The 15,570-nt window shown below is 41.4% G+C and overlaps 1 protein-coding gene across 3 annotated transcripts in view; it reads left to right on the top strand.

Moving 5' to 3' along the window:
* The first annotated feature begins 14,249 nt into the window (after positions 1-14,249).
* The window catches only part of IPO8 (importin 8), a 66,509-nt gene continuing 65,188 nt past the window's right edge, over positions 14,250-15,570 (top strand). For 2 of the 3 annotated variants that reach the window (XM_006069106.4, XM_006069105.4), the window contains exon 1: positions 14,251-14,568. In XM_006069106.4, the coding sequence (XP_006069168.2) occupies positions 14,485-14,568 (84 nt within the window). In that variant the 5' untranslated portion in view covers positions 14,251-14,484. Of the gene's footprint in view, positions 14,569-15,570 lie in introns of all 3 variants that reach the window. The other variant, XM_006069107.4, reaches the window with a different exon arrangement.

Here is a 15,570-nt window from a genome sequence, read left to right as displayed (position 1 = left end):
GTATAAAGATAATGAACTAGAAAATTAATAATTCTTAGACTTAAGGAATGGATGAACAAGATCTTTCATTCTGAAGCACTATAACTTTTGAAGATACAGTTCTTCTGGAATCTTTAAGTAAAAGTCCAGATGTCTTTACAGAAAGATGTACGTAAGCAGATTTTAGATACCTTTGCAAGAGATGGTGGGATCCATAGATATGCAAAAGCACATTTAGGGACCTTGTATAAGGAACTTATATTTTACTGAGAGGATCTTGTGGGTATGACAGGTGGAAAGGCATTCCATAAAGTTACAATATATCTCTGAATATATAGATTGTTACTTGTCTTACTGGAGATAGAGATAGGGGAGGTGGTTTTTCTATTTTGTATAGATTTTCTATAAATTTGCCTTGAGGTTTTTTTTTTTTTTCCACTTTAAATCTTTTAGTCTTTTGTTAAATGAATTTTCCCTTAAGAATTGTGAGTAACTGACTCCTATCTCCTCTAAAGTTATTTAGGGAGTAAATACAGATATTTAAAGCAGGAAATATTTTTGAGAGGTTTGTTCACTTGCCTCCCATACCAAGTATCTTGTCAACCATTCCATTTTTAAATTGAAACTTTCTAAACTCCACCCTAGAGGCTCAGTGGTAAAGAAACCGCCTGCAATGTAGGAAATGTGGGTTCAGTCCCTGGGTGGGAAGATCCCCTCGAGAGGGGAATGGCTACCCGCTCCAGTGTTCTTGCCTGGAGAATTCCATGGACAGAGAAGCCTAGTGGGCTACAGTCTAGGGGGTAGCAAAGAGCGACATGACTGAGTGACTGAGCATGCTTGCGCACGTACACAAACTCTGTGATAGCTACAATTTTACAGTGCTTTGACATCACATACTGTGTTTTTATACTTTAATCTTCCCTGTTTGCAAAATTTTCTTTCTTATTGACTGATGTTCTATTGTGATCTTTGTGATGATACTTTATATGTATTTTATAAGGTGAAATAATTTTTGGCATGTAGACTAAAGGTTTTTTCACATGAATTCCACTCTGCTCCCATGACAAACACTTTATTTTGATGAAAGATTTTTGAGTTGTTTCTCTAGGTCCTCCACTTGGTAATGTATCTCAGGGGTATTTTTAATGGTCACTTCAATGATTAGGTCATACCTTTAATCCTCACTTTGCAGCTTTTGGCGAGTGTTGACAAACTGATAGGGACAGCTCACTTGCTACCACAGCAAGATTCTAAATGCCAGATGATAAAATAGTTACCCATTTTCAGTATCAGGAAGCCTTGGGCTCACTAATTGTAAGTTTTGTAAGCATTATTATTTTATTTCAAGGGCATTATGCTTTGAAATAAGTGATTAATTTAGTCTTTCAAATAGCTGGCTTATCTGATTTGTACCTGACTCAGGGGCTACAAAGATGAATGCTCAGACACATCAGTAACAGTTTTATCCATTTCATCTGCTGAGAGCAAATCTCTGAGTTATTTCTCTGATTTCTGTCACACTTCTGTTTTTCCTGATCTGTATCTGGAAATTTGACTATTCCAAAGTTAAACCTCATTGGACTGGTTATTTAATCTTCTCATCTTTTCTCTTGTTTCTAAGTTTCACTTCCTGGAAGATTTCCTTGATTTTGTCTTCTGACATTTTTACAGAGTTTTAAATTTCTGGTATGTTAACTTTTTAAGTATACTTCTGTTATCTTGAATGTTCCTTACATGTGTAGTCTATTCGTTTTAAGATTGCATTATTGTCTAATTCTGAGAATAGTTTTTCTCTTTAAGTTTTCTTCCCTTTGTAGTCTATTTCCTACACTTTCTGTTTGTCCTAATCTCTTATCTGGGGTGTTACATTTGATCAGAATCTTGTGATTATTGGTTGAGTATTCATATTTAAGAAGTGGTACCTAAAAGTGATTGGAAGCTTTGAATGCAGAGGTGGGGCTTCTTAAGACTTTTGAGTTCATAGTAGCATGATTTTTGTGGAGAGAACAGCAGTGTGGAAGTAGGGAGGAGCTGTCTAACACTGAAGCTGTAAAAGATGGATAAATTTGACATGTAGAATTTATTCCCCTTAAAGTTCTGTTAGGGAAAATAATGTCAAAAGACAAATGACCGCCTGCAGGGGGAGAAAATCAAGAAAAAGATGGCCAACAGAATTGAACACTCAGTTCATATATACTTTAAAAAAATCAGTAAGCATATATAAAGTTTTAAAGTGCATCTTTTGGCAAGCATGTGGGAAAACAGGCACTCGTACTGTAGATGATAACAAAATGAGTACTTTTTGGAAAGATAAAGTATATGCTTTCTGACGCAGAAATTCCACTACTAGTAATTTACAAATAGTTTTGGAATTACGCTGAGATACAGCATTCATTATAACAGCAAAACTGGAGAAATAACCTAGATGTCCATCAGTAGGAATTGGTTAAGTCAGAAAAGACTATCCTGCAGTATGTACAAAATGTGATAGTGTTGGCTCTAAGGAAAAGGGGTTGGTTAGGAGGTATTTTTCATTCTGCATATTACTATAGAACTTTAAATGTACATGTCACTTTTTTGTTAAAAACTTTAAAGATAAAATGTCAGATTGCTATGGTACTTACCCTGTCTTGTTTTTGCTTGGATAGAGCTTGAGGGTCTGCTTTAATTATCATTAAGCCTGGGATAACACATGGAAGAATTTTACTATAAAAACCTTTCACCTTTCACTAATATTTGTATTTCACTTCATGATTTAGACTACTCTCATTTGTGTAATCTTATTTGATCTTCATAGTGGTCCTGGTGAGGCAGATACTTTTTTAGGAGATAAGAAAATTGGGACAGCTGGAGATTGACTTTCTAAGGCCACTAGCAGAAGTGCCCCCGCCAGGCTTTGAGTCCAAGTACAGTGGCGGCCCTTCCTATTGTTTGTGTTGCTTTTCTTTAGTTCTCAGGTGTGGTTTCCTTGTATTTTCCATTGCTTTTCTTTTTCTTTTCTTTTTGCACACAATTATTTTAGAGGTACTACTCAGCTTTTTTACTAGGGCAGACTAAACACTGTGAACTGGATACACTGAGGCTGTCATAAGTTACCATTTTTCATATGTCCTGATTTTGAACAGGATGACTCCATTTCCAATATGAAATGTGGAAAGTCTGAGGAAACGAAGAAACAGAAGACTTTGAGGGAAAAAACTGATTTGAAAGTACAAATTTCAAAAAAAAAAAAAAAGAAAGTACAAATTTCATCTTCAGCCTTAGTTAATACCACTCTTTTTAGTTTCTCTGCCTCCCACCACTACTATCATTTTAGTTTCTTGGAGATGGAAATTTCTGGCTTCTGATCCAAAACTTCCTAACCCTCTATTGCTGCTGCTGCTGCTAAGTCACTTCAGTCGTGTCCGGCTCTGTGCGACCCCATAGACGGCAGCCCACCAGGCTCCCCTGTCCCTGGGATTCTCCAGGCAAGAACACTGGAGTGGGTTGCCATTTCCTTCTCCAATGCATGAAAGTGAAAAGTGAAAGTGAAGTCGCTCAGTCATGGCTGACTCTTAGCGACCCCACGGACCGCAGCCTACCAGGCTCCTCCGTCCATGGGATTTTCCAGGCAAGAGTACTGGAGTGGGGGTGCCGTTGCCTTCTCCGAACCCTCTATTACTTTAGCTTATAAATACTGATTTTTTATCAGTATTATCAGTATCAGGTCGGATGGCATCATTGACTCAATGGACATGTCCAAACTCCAGGATATGGTGAAGGACAGGGAAGCCTGGTGTGTTGTCCATGGAGTCACAGAGAGTCAGACACGACTAAGTGACTAAACAACAACAATAGATTTTTATGTTTTAAAAAATTTTGTTTTTAAAAAATTATTCTTTAACTGAGAGGTCTGTGAGATTCTTCTAAAAAACTCTACTCAGGGCTTTTGGTTACATATGACAGTTCAAAGGAAAGGACCATGCCACTGACTTTATTATACTAACAATACTGAAGATCTTATATTTATGAGATGTGTGTATGTACTGTTGCCTGTATTTCAGGTGCTATGATGTAGAGTTCAGCCAATAGAGACCCTTTTGAAGTAGAGGCATTTAGTCAAAAAATTTATCATACTCACAGATCATTTGAATGATTTAAGATTATTTAAGAGATCATGTAACTTACAGATAGAGATTCTTGTGCATTGGGTTTTAACTCCCATTTTTGTCTTTACCATATGGATGAGACTCAATCCTGCTAACAGACTTGCTGCTAACATAGCAGATGAGCTGCTGCCAACAGATGGGGAGGACAGCTGTGTGATATTACATTTAGATGACTGAAATGTTAAATCTTAAAAAAAGGCCACAGTGGTAGTGCTTGGAGTGAAAATTGCTTTCCATAACTTGAGCTGTAATCATGCCAGTTATCCTCTATAGCTGTATTTCTAGGATGTCGTCATCTACTTCTATGGTGTCAACTAACTTACATACACACATGACTCACGGTTCTCTTTACTCCTTCTTGTAACCACCTCCCCGCACCCCCCCTCCCCGCCATAACTTCCTCTTTCTCACCCAGCTATTCTGTGAGGTCCAGATGTCAATTTCCAGATGTCACTGGAAATCTCTACCTGTATAACCCATAAGCACCTCTAGTTCAACATGTCCAAAGACAAATTCATCTTTCCTCCAAAATACAGGACTCTTCCCATTTTCCCAAAGGTCATCAAATCTTGATGCTCTATAATAATTTTTGACTTCCTTTTTGTTACTTTGTGGATCTAATCAGTCACAAATTTCTGTTGTTTCTGTGAAATGTCTCGTATCTGTCCTATCTTCTTTATTCTTACTGTGTATATCCTGTTTCAGATGCCTTCTTTCTCACACATTCACTCATTTATTCACTCAACCAATATTTACTAATTGCTTATTATGTGTCAGGCATAGTATGGAACTATGTCTCATTTATCAAAGGATGAATAAGGTCTCCCCTCTCCTTAACAGAATACAATGATAATTAATACTGAGCATTAGCATGGGCAATGTACTTACCTCATTCAGTCTTCACAGTAGCTTTTGGAAACAGATGAGCAAACAGGCCCAGAAAGGTGAGGCAATATGCAAACTACAATGAGAAAATACAGCTCACTCAAATTCTGTCTTAAGGTGAATGTGTTAATTTATACAGACATACTCTCATATTGTACATAGTAGTAAAAAAGAGGGAACTTGTAAACAACGAACCATTTATAAGCTAAAGATATAGTTTAGGGAAAGCTACTTTAAAACACTTGTAAAGAAATAGGTGTTTATGGGTTTTTTTGTGTGTGTTTTATTTTTGTCTCAGAATCTGACAGCATTATTTTTTAGTAACTTGTCTTCACTGCATCTTTTCAAAGCATACACAGTTTTCATGGGAACATCATCTCTTTCTTTATATATTTTGTAACTTAAAATTATTTTGAGATAATTGTAGATTCTCATGTAGTTGTAAGAAATAATACAGATGGATCCTGTGTACCCTTTATTCAGTTTCCTTCAAAAGTAACATCTTGCAAAACTGTGATGTTAATATCACAACTAGGATAATGAGGTTGATGCAGTTAAGACACAGATTATTTCCATTTGCACAGTAATCCCTCATATTGCCCTTCCATATTAACATACACTTCCCTCTTGTAGCCATCCCCACTTGAATCCCTCAGAAGCCCCGATCTGTTCTTAATTATTTTATGAATGTCTCTGCGCACCAGGACCCAGGAGAAAGGAGCAGTGACCCCACAAGGGACTGACCCAGACTTGCCTGTGAGTGTCCAGGAGTCTCCTGCAGAGTCATGGGTCAGCAGTGCCCTGCTACAGGGTTGGGGGCACTGAGTGCAGCAGTGCCCGCATGGGATCTTTTGAAAGAGGTCACCATTTTCTTCATTACCTCCACCATAGTTCGGTCAATAATCAAAGAATAGGGAGGGAACACAGCCCTGCCCATCAAAGAAAATTGGATTAAAGATTTACTGAGCATGCCCCCCCTCCGCATTAGAACAAAACCCAGTTTCCCCCACAGACAGTCTCTTGTTCATAAGGCCCTTATCCTTATGAGGGCAGACAGAATGAAAACCACAATCACAGACAACTAATCAAACTGATTACGTGGACCACAGCCTTGTCTTAATGAAACTAGGAGCCATGCTGTGTAGGGCCACCCAAGACGTATGGGTCATGCTGGAGACATCTCACAAAATGTGGTCCACTGGAGAATGGAATGGCAAAGCACTTCAGTATTCTTGCTTTGAGAATCTCATGAACAGTATGAAAAGGCAAAAAGATAACAAAACTGAAAGATGAATTCTCCAGGTCAGTAGGTGCCCAATATGCTATGGAGAAGAGTAGAGAAATAACTCCAAAAACAATGAAGAGACAGAGCCAAAGCAAAAACAACGCCCAGTTGTTGATGTGACTGGTGATGGAAGTAAAGTCTGATGTTGTAAAGAACAACACTACTTAGGAATCTGGAATGTTAGGTCCATGAATCAAGGTAAATGGAAGTGGTCTAACAGGAGATGGAAAGAGTGAACATTGACATTTTAGGAATCAGTGAACTAAAATGGATTGGAATGGGTGAATTTAACTCAGATGACCATGATATCTACTACTGTGGGCAAGAATCCCTTGGAAGAAATGGAGTAGCGCTCATAATCACCAAAAGAGTCCTAAATGCAGTTCTTGGGTGCAATCTCAAAAACCACAGAATGATCTCTGTCTGTTTCCAAGGCAGACCATTCAATATCACAGTAATCCAAGTCTATGCCCCAACCAGTAATGCTGAAGAAGCTGAAGTTGAATGGTTCTATGAAGACCTACAGGACCTTCTAGAACTAACACCCCAAAAAGATGTCCTTTTCATCATTGGGGACTGGAATGAAAAAGTAGGAAGTCAAGAAACACCTGGAGTAACAGGCAAATTTGGCCTTGGAGTACAAAATGAGCAGGTCAAAGGCTAACAGACTTTTGCCGAGAGAATGCACTGTTGATAGCAAACATCCTCTTCCAACAACACGAGAAGACTCTACACATGGACATCACCTGATGGGCAATACTGATATCAGATTGATATATTCTTTGCAGCCAAAGATGGAAAAGCTCTACACAGTCAGCAAAAACAAGACTGGGAGCTGACTGTGGCTCAGATCATGAACTTATTGCCAAATTCAGACTTAAATTGAAGAAAGTAGGGAAACCACTAGAGCACTCAAGTATGACCTAAATCATATCCCTTATGATTATACAGTGGAAGTGGCAAATAAATTCAAGGGATTAGATATGATATTGTCTGAAGAACTATGGACTGAGGTTCGTGACATGTACAGGCAGCAATCAAGACAATCCCCAAGAAAAATTCAAAAAGGCAAAATGGTTGTCTGAGGAGGCCTTACAAATAGTTGAGAAAAGAAGCTAAAGGCAAAGGAGAAAAGAAAGATATACCTATTTGAATGCAGAGTTCCAGTAAGGAGTAGATAAAAGAGATAAAAAAAGCCTTCCTCAGTGATCAGTGCAAAGAAATAGAAGAAAACAATTGAATAGGAAAGACTAAATATCTCTTCAAGAAAATGAGAGATAACAAAGCAGCATTTCGTGCAAAGATGGGCACAATAAAGAACAGAATGGTATGGACCTAACAGAAACAAGATATTAAGAAGAGGTGGCAAGAATACACAGAAGAACTATACAAAAAAGATCTTCATGATCCAGATCACCGTGATGGTGTGATCACCCACTTAAAGCCAGACATACTGGAATGTGATGTCAAGTGGGCCGTAGGAAGCATTACTATGAACAAAGCTAGTGGAGGTGATGGAATTCCAGTTGAGCTATTTCAAATCCTAATAGATGATGCTGTGAAAGTGTTGCACTCAATGTGTCAGCAAATTTGGAAAACTCAGCAATGGCCACAGGACTGGAAAAGGTCAGTTTTAATTCCAATCCCAAAGAAAGGCAATGCCAAAGAATGCTCAAACTACCACACAATTGCACTCATCTCATATGCTAGCAAAGAAATGCTGAAAATTCTCCAAGCCAGGCTTCAACAGTACTTGACCCGTGAACTTCCAGATGTTCAAGCTGGATTTATTTATTTATTTATTTATTTATTTTCAAGCTGGATTTAGAAAAGACAGAGGAACCAGAGATCAAATTGTCAGCATCCGTTGGATCGTTGAAAGAGCAGGAGAGTTCCAGAAAAACATCTACTTCTGCTTTATTGACTATGCCAAAGCTTTTGACTGTGTGGATCAAGACAAACTATGGAGAATTCTGAAAGAGATGGGAATACCAGACCACCTGACTTGCCTCCTGAGAAATCTGTACATAGGTCAAGAAGCAGTAATTAGAACTGGTTGTGGAACAACAGACCGGTTCCAAATAGGGAAAGGAGTATGTCAAGGCTGTATATTGTCACCCTGCTTATTTAACTTCTATGCAGAGTACATCATACAAAATGCCAGGCTGGAGGAAGCACAAGCTGGAATCAAGATTGCTGGGAGAAATATCAATAACCTCAGATATGCAGAGGACACCAATCTTATGGCAGAAAGGGAAGAAGAACTAAAGAGCCTCTTGATGATAGTGAAAGAAGAGTGAAAAAGTTGGCTTAAAACTCAACATTCAGAAAACTAAAATCATGGCATCTGGTCCCATCACTTTATGGCAAATAATGGAAACAATGGAAACAATGAGAGACTTTATTTTCTTGGGCTCCAAAATCACTGCAGATGGTGACTGCAGCCATGAAATTAAAAGATGCTTTCTCCTTGGAAGAAAAACTATGACCAACCTAGATAGCATATTAAAAAGCAGAGACATTACTTTGCCAACCAAAGTCCATCTAGTCAAACCTATGGTTTTTCCAGTTGTCATATATGGATGTGAGATTTGGAGTATAAAGAAAGCTGAGCACCAAAGAATTGATGCTTTTGAACTGTAGTGTTGGAGAAGACTCTTGAGAATCCCTTGGATTGCAAAGAGATCCAACCAGTCCATCCTAAAGGAGATCAGTCCTGGGTGTTCATTGGAAGGACTGATGCTGAAGCCGAAACTCCACTACTTTGGCCACCTGATGTGAAGAACTGACTCATTTGAAAAGACCCTGAAGCTGGGAAAGATTGAAGGCAGGAGGAGAAGGGGACAACTGTTGGGGGCCGGCATGAGGCACTCCGCCCATGGCAAAGGTCATGAGGAAGGAGGCTCGACATACGCAAAGGCGGGATCGAGCCTCAGGAGTCCCCCTGGAAATCCTCAAGCATCTACCCCCATAACCAGAGCCTGCCTACTTTACTACTTTGTGCTCTCACCTACACCTCTGACTTTACGGGGGGCTGTCCCCCACCACCTCTTTCGGAGAAGGAGTTAACTTAAAGCTCCAGTTGATAAAAACCCCTGGGCGTGACAAGAGTGTTTTAACCTACAAACTCCTCTGAAGGTTCTCTAGCCTGCCTGACAGGCTTGTCCGGCCACATGTGATTGCTCACAGCCTCCCAACCATGAGAGGCACAAGATGCTTTAAACCTTCTAAAAACAGGTTCCTTAGAAAAGTTAGAAAATTATTAGTATAAGTATAATGGGCTGATTAGAAATCATATTGGTGAAGGGTTTTTCATTTGTTGAGCCAATGTTTACTGCTAAGTCTCCACATCCCCTGCCCTTATACACATTAATGAATATATAGAAGAAATAAGTATTAACCTTTGATATTAATCACGTTAGACCTTAGGCTAAGTAAATTCTTTCCTTAACTAAAACCCACTACACCCTCACCCTATAGGAATGTAACTTTATTTGGGTGGCGTCTGTTTTAAGAATAATCACCCCTGGAGAAATAAGTGTCCTGGTTGACTGACCGCTGTCACAAGGAGAGGGTCGTAAATTGTCAGCAGGCCCCCTGGCCAGAAGATGATGTAACACCCCTAAGACCTCTGTATACATTTGTATGAAGCACCTGACTTTGATAAAAGTCAGGACTGCTGACCCCACGTGACTTTTGCATAACACCTCAGTGTATAAAAGTAGACCATGGAAAATAAAGAATGGGGATCAGTTCCTCGAAAGACTGGTCTCCCCATGTCTCTCTCTCTCTCTCTCACTCTGGTTGAGTCTCCATCTGGAGCGCGGAACCCACCATGCTTACTAATTATGCCTGGGCTTCTAAGATCCGACCGGGGAGGCCTCAGTGTCTCCTCTCCTCCGGGAGAACGGAAGGACGCCTGCGGCCTACGTAAGTGGTGCAAGCTTCTTGTCTTGAAGTTTTATTGGTCCCCCGCGTAAACCAAGCTACTCAGCCTCTTTTCTCCACTGAATTTTCCTACTGAGCTATCCTCATCTTATTATTCTTTATATCCTTAATTAACGTTTAATTAAGCAGTTGTTCCCCGACCCTCGCCTAGCCGTCTCTCCTTCGAATACCCTGGATCAGCTGGGGCTGGACCCCGGCAGACAACAGAGGATGAGATGATTGGATGCATCACTAACTCGATGGGCATGAGTTTGAGCAAGCTCCGGGAGTTGGTCAAGGACAGGGAAGCCTGATGTGCTGTAGTCCATGGGGTCGCAAGGAGTCGGGCCCTACTGAGGGACTAAACTGAATTGAACTGATATTTAAAAAATATATAAATATCAAAGAGTATGTAACCTTTTGGGATTGGCTTTTTTTCACTTGGCATAATTCTCATCTAGGATTCATTGAGTATGTTGTTGCCTGTATTATTCCTTTCTACTGCTCAGTAGTATTCCCGTGGTATAAATGTGCCAGATTGTTTAACCACTGTTTTCCAGAGAGGCTGTACCATTTAAAACTCCAGCCAACAACGTATGAGTGATCCAGTTTCTCTGTATTCTCAGTAGTATTTAGTTGTGTTATACAAAGATACCATATATATATGTATATATGTGTGTATATATGTGTGTGTGTGTGTATATATATATATATATATAGTACAGTGTTGGATACCACTGAGAGGTTTTAAGATGAGAACTAAAACTGTATCTTGCATATATCAAGTGCACATACCTTAGATAGTAACTAAGGGATTAGTGTTCATTTTTTGTTGGCAGTTTTAGTGGTAGAAATGAAGGCAGAAGCCTAGGAATAACTGATTGAAGCAAAGTAAGGAAGCAGAGACAAGGAATGAATATCATTCTTTGGAAAAGGATGAACAATAGACAGTATTATTGCAAAAAAGACTATTTTTAACCAGGGGAAATATTTTTAGGCTGAGGTTGAATCAGTGGAGAGAAAGAGGTTGAAAATAGAGGAAAAATGTTTCACAAATTTTCAACCATAAGTGTAATAATACTCAATTCATTTTAATGAAAAATATATAGAATAGAGATTTGTGGAGCAAGGTCCCAGGGGAATGGGAGATTAGGTTCAGATTGGAGGCAAGGAGGTGTAAAGCAGGGTAAAGTGAAAGTGAAGTTGCTCAGTCATGTCTGACTCTTTGCGACCCCATGGACTGTACCCTGCCAGGCTCCTCCGTCCATTGCATTTTCCAGGCAAGAATACTGGAGTGGGTTGCCATTTTCTTCTCCAGGGGACGTTCCCCACCCAGGGACTGAACCCCGGTTTTGCTGCACTGCAGGCAGACTCTTAACTGTTTGAGCTACCAGGGAAACCTGGTAAACAGGCTTAAAGCAGGGTAAACAGATTAATTTGTGTTTCAGTGATTGAGCCTGGTGATTTTGTTCATCTTTGCAGGGCTCTGTGGAAAGAGAGGGAATTTGAGAAGAGTCTTGAGGGTTGGAACAGTTGCTGAAGTGATGCTGAGCAAAGGAAAGGAACAGGATTTTGGGGCCTAAGGAAAGAACACACATTTTTAACAGTAACAGTTTTCACATTGGGTCAAGGGTAGACTTGAGAAAGGATTGAAAAGTGATTGAGTTGGAAAATAGGTGTAAAGTAATTAAGGGAGACAGAGACGGAAGAGAAGTTCTTAAACTAAAAACAAGATATTGGAGTTAAGATTCCAGAGGTCAAGGAGTTTTAGATTCATGAAGTCCAAGAAAGTAGGATAAGGAAATAGTGTGAAGATGAAAGGCACTATGTTTCATAAAACCTTGAGTGGTAAGGAGTTTGTAGTTTGTATTTTATCTTGATATTGATGAGAAGTCATCAAGGAAGGAACATGACAGTATTAATCTGTAAGAAACACTACCCTATGGAAATTCAGAGAATGGGCAAAACTGGAAGCAACCATATTAGGCACTTTTGCACCCAGCTGCAGGATGTGGTCCCATTTACAGCCCCTGTAGAGGGGAAAGTGATCAGGCTGCTAAGTTGTCTACCACAAAATTTCTACCTTCTTGATTGAACCCAGTTAACGGAACCATTTTGCTTCAATTATCTACTCTGGGAAAGATCACACCTCTTCAGATGTATTTTGCCCACAATCATCTTTACAAGTGTAATTAAACTTTTTCAGAGTAACCTCAGGAACAACTAGCTCCTTAATATTTTTATGCCATTGAAATTTGGGGGCCAGATATGGCCACAGTGGGTGGAGACAGCATGACGTTTCTTGCCTTTCACTACTTTTCTGAGAAGATTTGGAAATTTTTCAGAAACTTTCAGTTCAGTTCAGTCACTCAGTCATGTCCAACTCTTTGCAACCTCATGAATCGCAGCACACCAGGCCTCCCTGTCCATCACCAACTCCCGGAGTTAACTGAGACTCACGTCCATCGAGTCAGTGATGCCATCCAGTCATCTCATCCTCTGTCGTCCCCTTCTCCTCCTGCCCCCAGTCCCTCCCAGCATCAGAGTCTTTTCCAATGAGTCAACTCTTCGCATGAGGTGGCCAAAGTACTGGAGTTTCAACTTCAGCATCATTCCTTCCAAAGAAATCCCAGGGCTGATCTCCTTCAGAATGGACTGGTTGCATCTCCTTGCAGTCCAAGGGACTCGCAAGAGTCTTCTCCAACACCACAGTTCAAAAGCATCAATTCTTTGGTGCTCAGCCTTCTTCACCGTCCAACTCTCATATCCATACATGACCACTGGAAAAACCATAGCCTTGACTAGACAGACCTTTGTGGGCAAAGTAATGTCTCTGCTTTTGAATATGCTATCTAGGTTGGTCATAACTTTCCTTCCAAGGAGTAAGCGTCTTTTAATTTCATGGCTGCAGTCACCATCTGCAGTGATTTTGGAGCCCCCCAAAATAAAATCTGACACTGTTTCCACTGTTTCCCCATCTATTTCCCATGAAGTGATGGGACCGGATGCCATGATCTTCATCTTCTGAATGTTGAGCTTTAAGCCAACTTTTTCACTCTCCACTTTCACCTTCCTCAAGAGGCTTTTGAGTTCCTCTTCACTTTCTGCCATAAGGGTGGTGTCATCTGCATATCTGAGGTTATTGATATTTCTCCCGGAAATCTTGATTCCAGCTTGTATTTCTTCCAGTCCAGAGTTTCTCATGATGTACTCTGCATATAAGTTAAATAAGCAGGGTGACAATATACAGCCTTGACTAGGCATATAGTTTCTCTGATCTGGAACAGTTACTTTATGTATATTTGTTTATATTTTTCTCTTCTATCACACTGTGAGTTCCTTCATAGTAACCTGCATTGAATTAGTTTTGTTATAATGTGGTACCTAAGTATCTTGGTACTCTGGCTGAAAAATACATGTTTAAAAAACATTCAGGATATGAGTGAGTAACTGAATGAACGAATGATGGATCCCACAGAGACAGCTTTGCGCTTGTGGTAAAGAACCCGCCTGCCAATGTAGAAGACATAGGAGATGAGGGTTCAATCCTTGGGTAGGAAAGATTCCCTTGGAGGAGGGCGTGGCAAGCCACGCCAGTAATCTTGCCTGGAGAATCCCAATGACAGAGGAGCCTTGTGGGTACAGTCCATAGGGTCGCACAGAGTCGGACACGACTGAAGCGACTTAGCACGCACGCAGATGATCTCAGTTGTAATACCCAAAGAATTTTCAGACTAATAAATAGTGCCATTCCACCCATATGCGCTTAATTTGGAAGCAACTGTAAAGAGACACCTTGCGAGCTCGGTTCTCCCAAAGGGAAATGGCAGGAAGTTCTTTTCCGTAGGGCAGCACGACGACCGCCTGTTGGAGCTAGTGAGCTAGTTTCCCTGCTGGAAAGAAGCCGAGACCACTTTCCGTACAGCAGCATGGTGGCCGCTAGAGGGGGCGGCCATAGCAGCATGCCCGGGGGAAGAGGCCGCCGTAAAGGAGGCGCCGTTTCCTCTTCTTACTTCTCCCGCCTCCCACCGGCTGTCGTAAAAGGGTGAATGGAGAGCGAGTTGTGGGGGGTAGAAAGGGAGGACAAGGGGCGCGGAGTCAGAGTGGCGCAGCAAGTGGCTGCAGGTGGCGACGGTGGCGGGGGGTGAGGAGTGAGGTAGTTCAGGGGTCGCGGCGGAGGAGGCTGAGAGGGTCAAAAGAAAAACTAAAGCGGCAGTCTGGCCTACTGGTCCGGGGGCCGCGGAGCCCCCGCCTGGGGAGATGGACCTCAACCGGATCATCCAGGCGCTGAAGGGCACCATCGACCCGAAGCTGCGGATTGCGGCCGAGAATGAACTAAACCAGGTGAGGAGCGGGCCCTCCGCCGCCTCGCCGGGCTCTCCCTCTTCGGCGCCCCTGATCTCCACCCCAACCCGGGCCCCGACCCGGGACCCCGGACCCCGGACCTCAAAGCGTCTCTCGGCCGGTTCCGTCCCCGCCCCCGCCGCCGGGTCCGGTGGTACCGTACTCCTTGGATCTTTTCTCAACGGCTCACGCACCTGTTGGCCACCTTTGCATCTTTCCCTGTCGTTTTTCTTCCCGGTGCAGTTTGTTCAGCTCGCCTGGTCCGCAGAAAGAAGCTTTAGCAAGCTTTGCTAGTGTTTTCGGGATGTGATTTCTTTTCCTTAAGTACGCCGAGTTGGTGGGAAAATTCATTTAAAATTCAAATCTGAGTTCTTTTTTTCTGCAGACCCAGGCCTTTTTAGGTGTTGCTGTGGGAAACCCTGTCCATTCGCCTGCTTCTGTGGGGTTTGGCAGGACCGTTTTAGACACTGAGTGGCGGAGTTTGTTGGAGCGCTGGGGAAATGCTGGCGGAAGAGTGCTTTGGGAAGAATAGGCAGTTTTTAATGGTGGTGGTGCTTTGCAAAAGCCACACCGAATAGTAAGAGTTTGTAGAGGTTTTTTAAAAAACGGTAAAATGTGTGAGACTTTCTTTTATCTCCCTTCCTTTATTCTTGCTAACTAGCTTTGACCTTGTTCCAGCGATATTACCGACACTGGCAAATTTAATAATCCCAAACTCTAGGTTGTATTTTCCTCCTCACCTGTAAGAATGAATCATAAACTTATCACTACAAAGTACGAAGTAAGGTCTACCCCCAGGATAGAGTGACAGGTTTGAGGTTGCAGTAATCCTTAAAATGTAAAGGAATATACCTGAATTAGTGGTTCTCAAAGTGCTGCCCAGAATGAGCAACGTCAATATCATTTGGGAACTTGTTGGAAATGGAAATTATGGGGCTTCACTCTAGACTTAAGGAACTAGAACCTCTGGGGATGGGGCCCAGTTGTGTTTTAATTAACTAG

The sequence above is a fragment of the Bubalus bubalis genome, chromosome 4 (assembly GCF_019923935.1).
Source record: "Bubalus bubalis isolate 160015118507 breed Murrah chromosome 4, NDDB_SH_1, whole genome shotgun sequence".
Lineage (NCBI taxonomy): Eukaryota > Metazoa > Chordata > Mammalia > Artiodactyla > Bovidae > Bubalus > Bubalus bubalis.
This window is presented reverse-complemented; position numbering and strand designations above follow the sequence as displayed.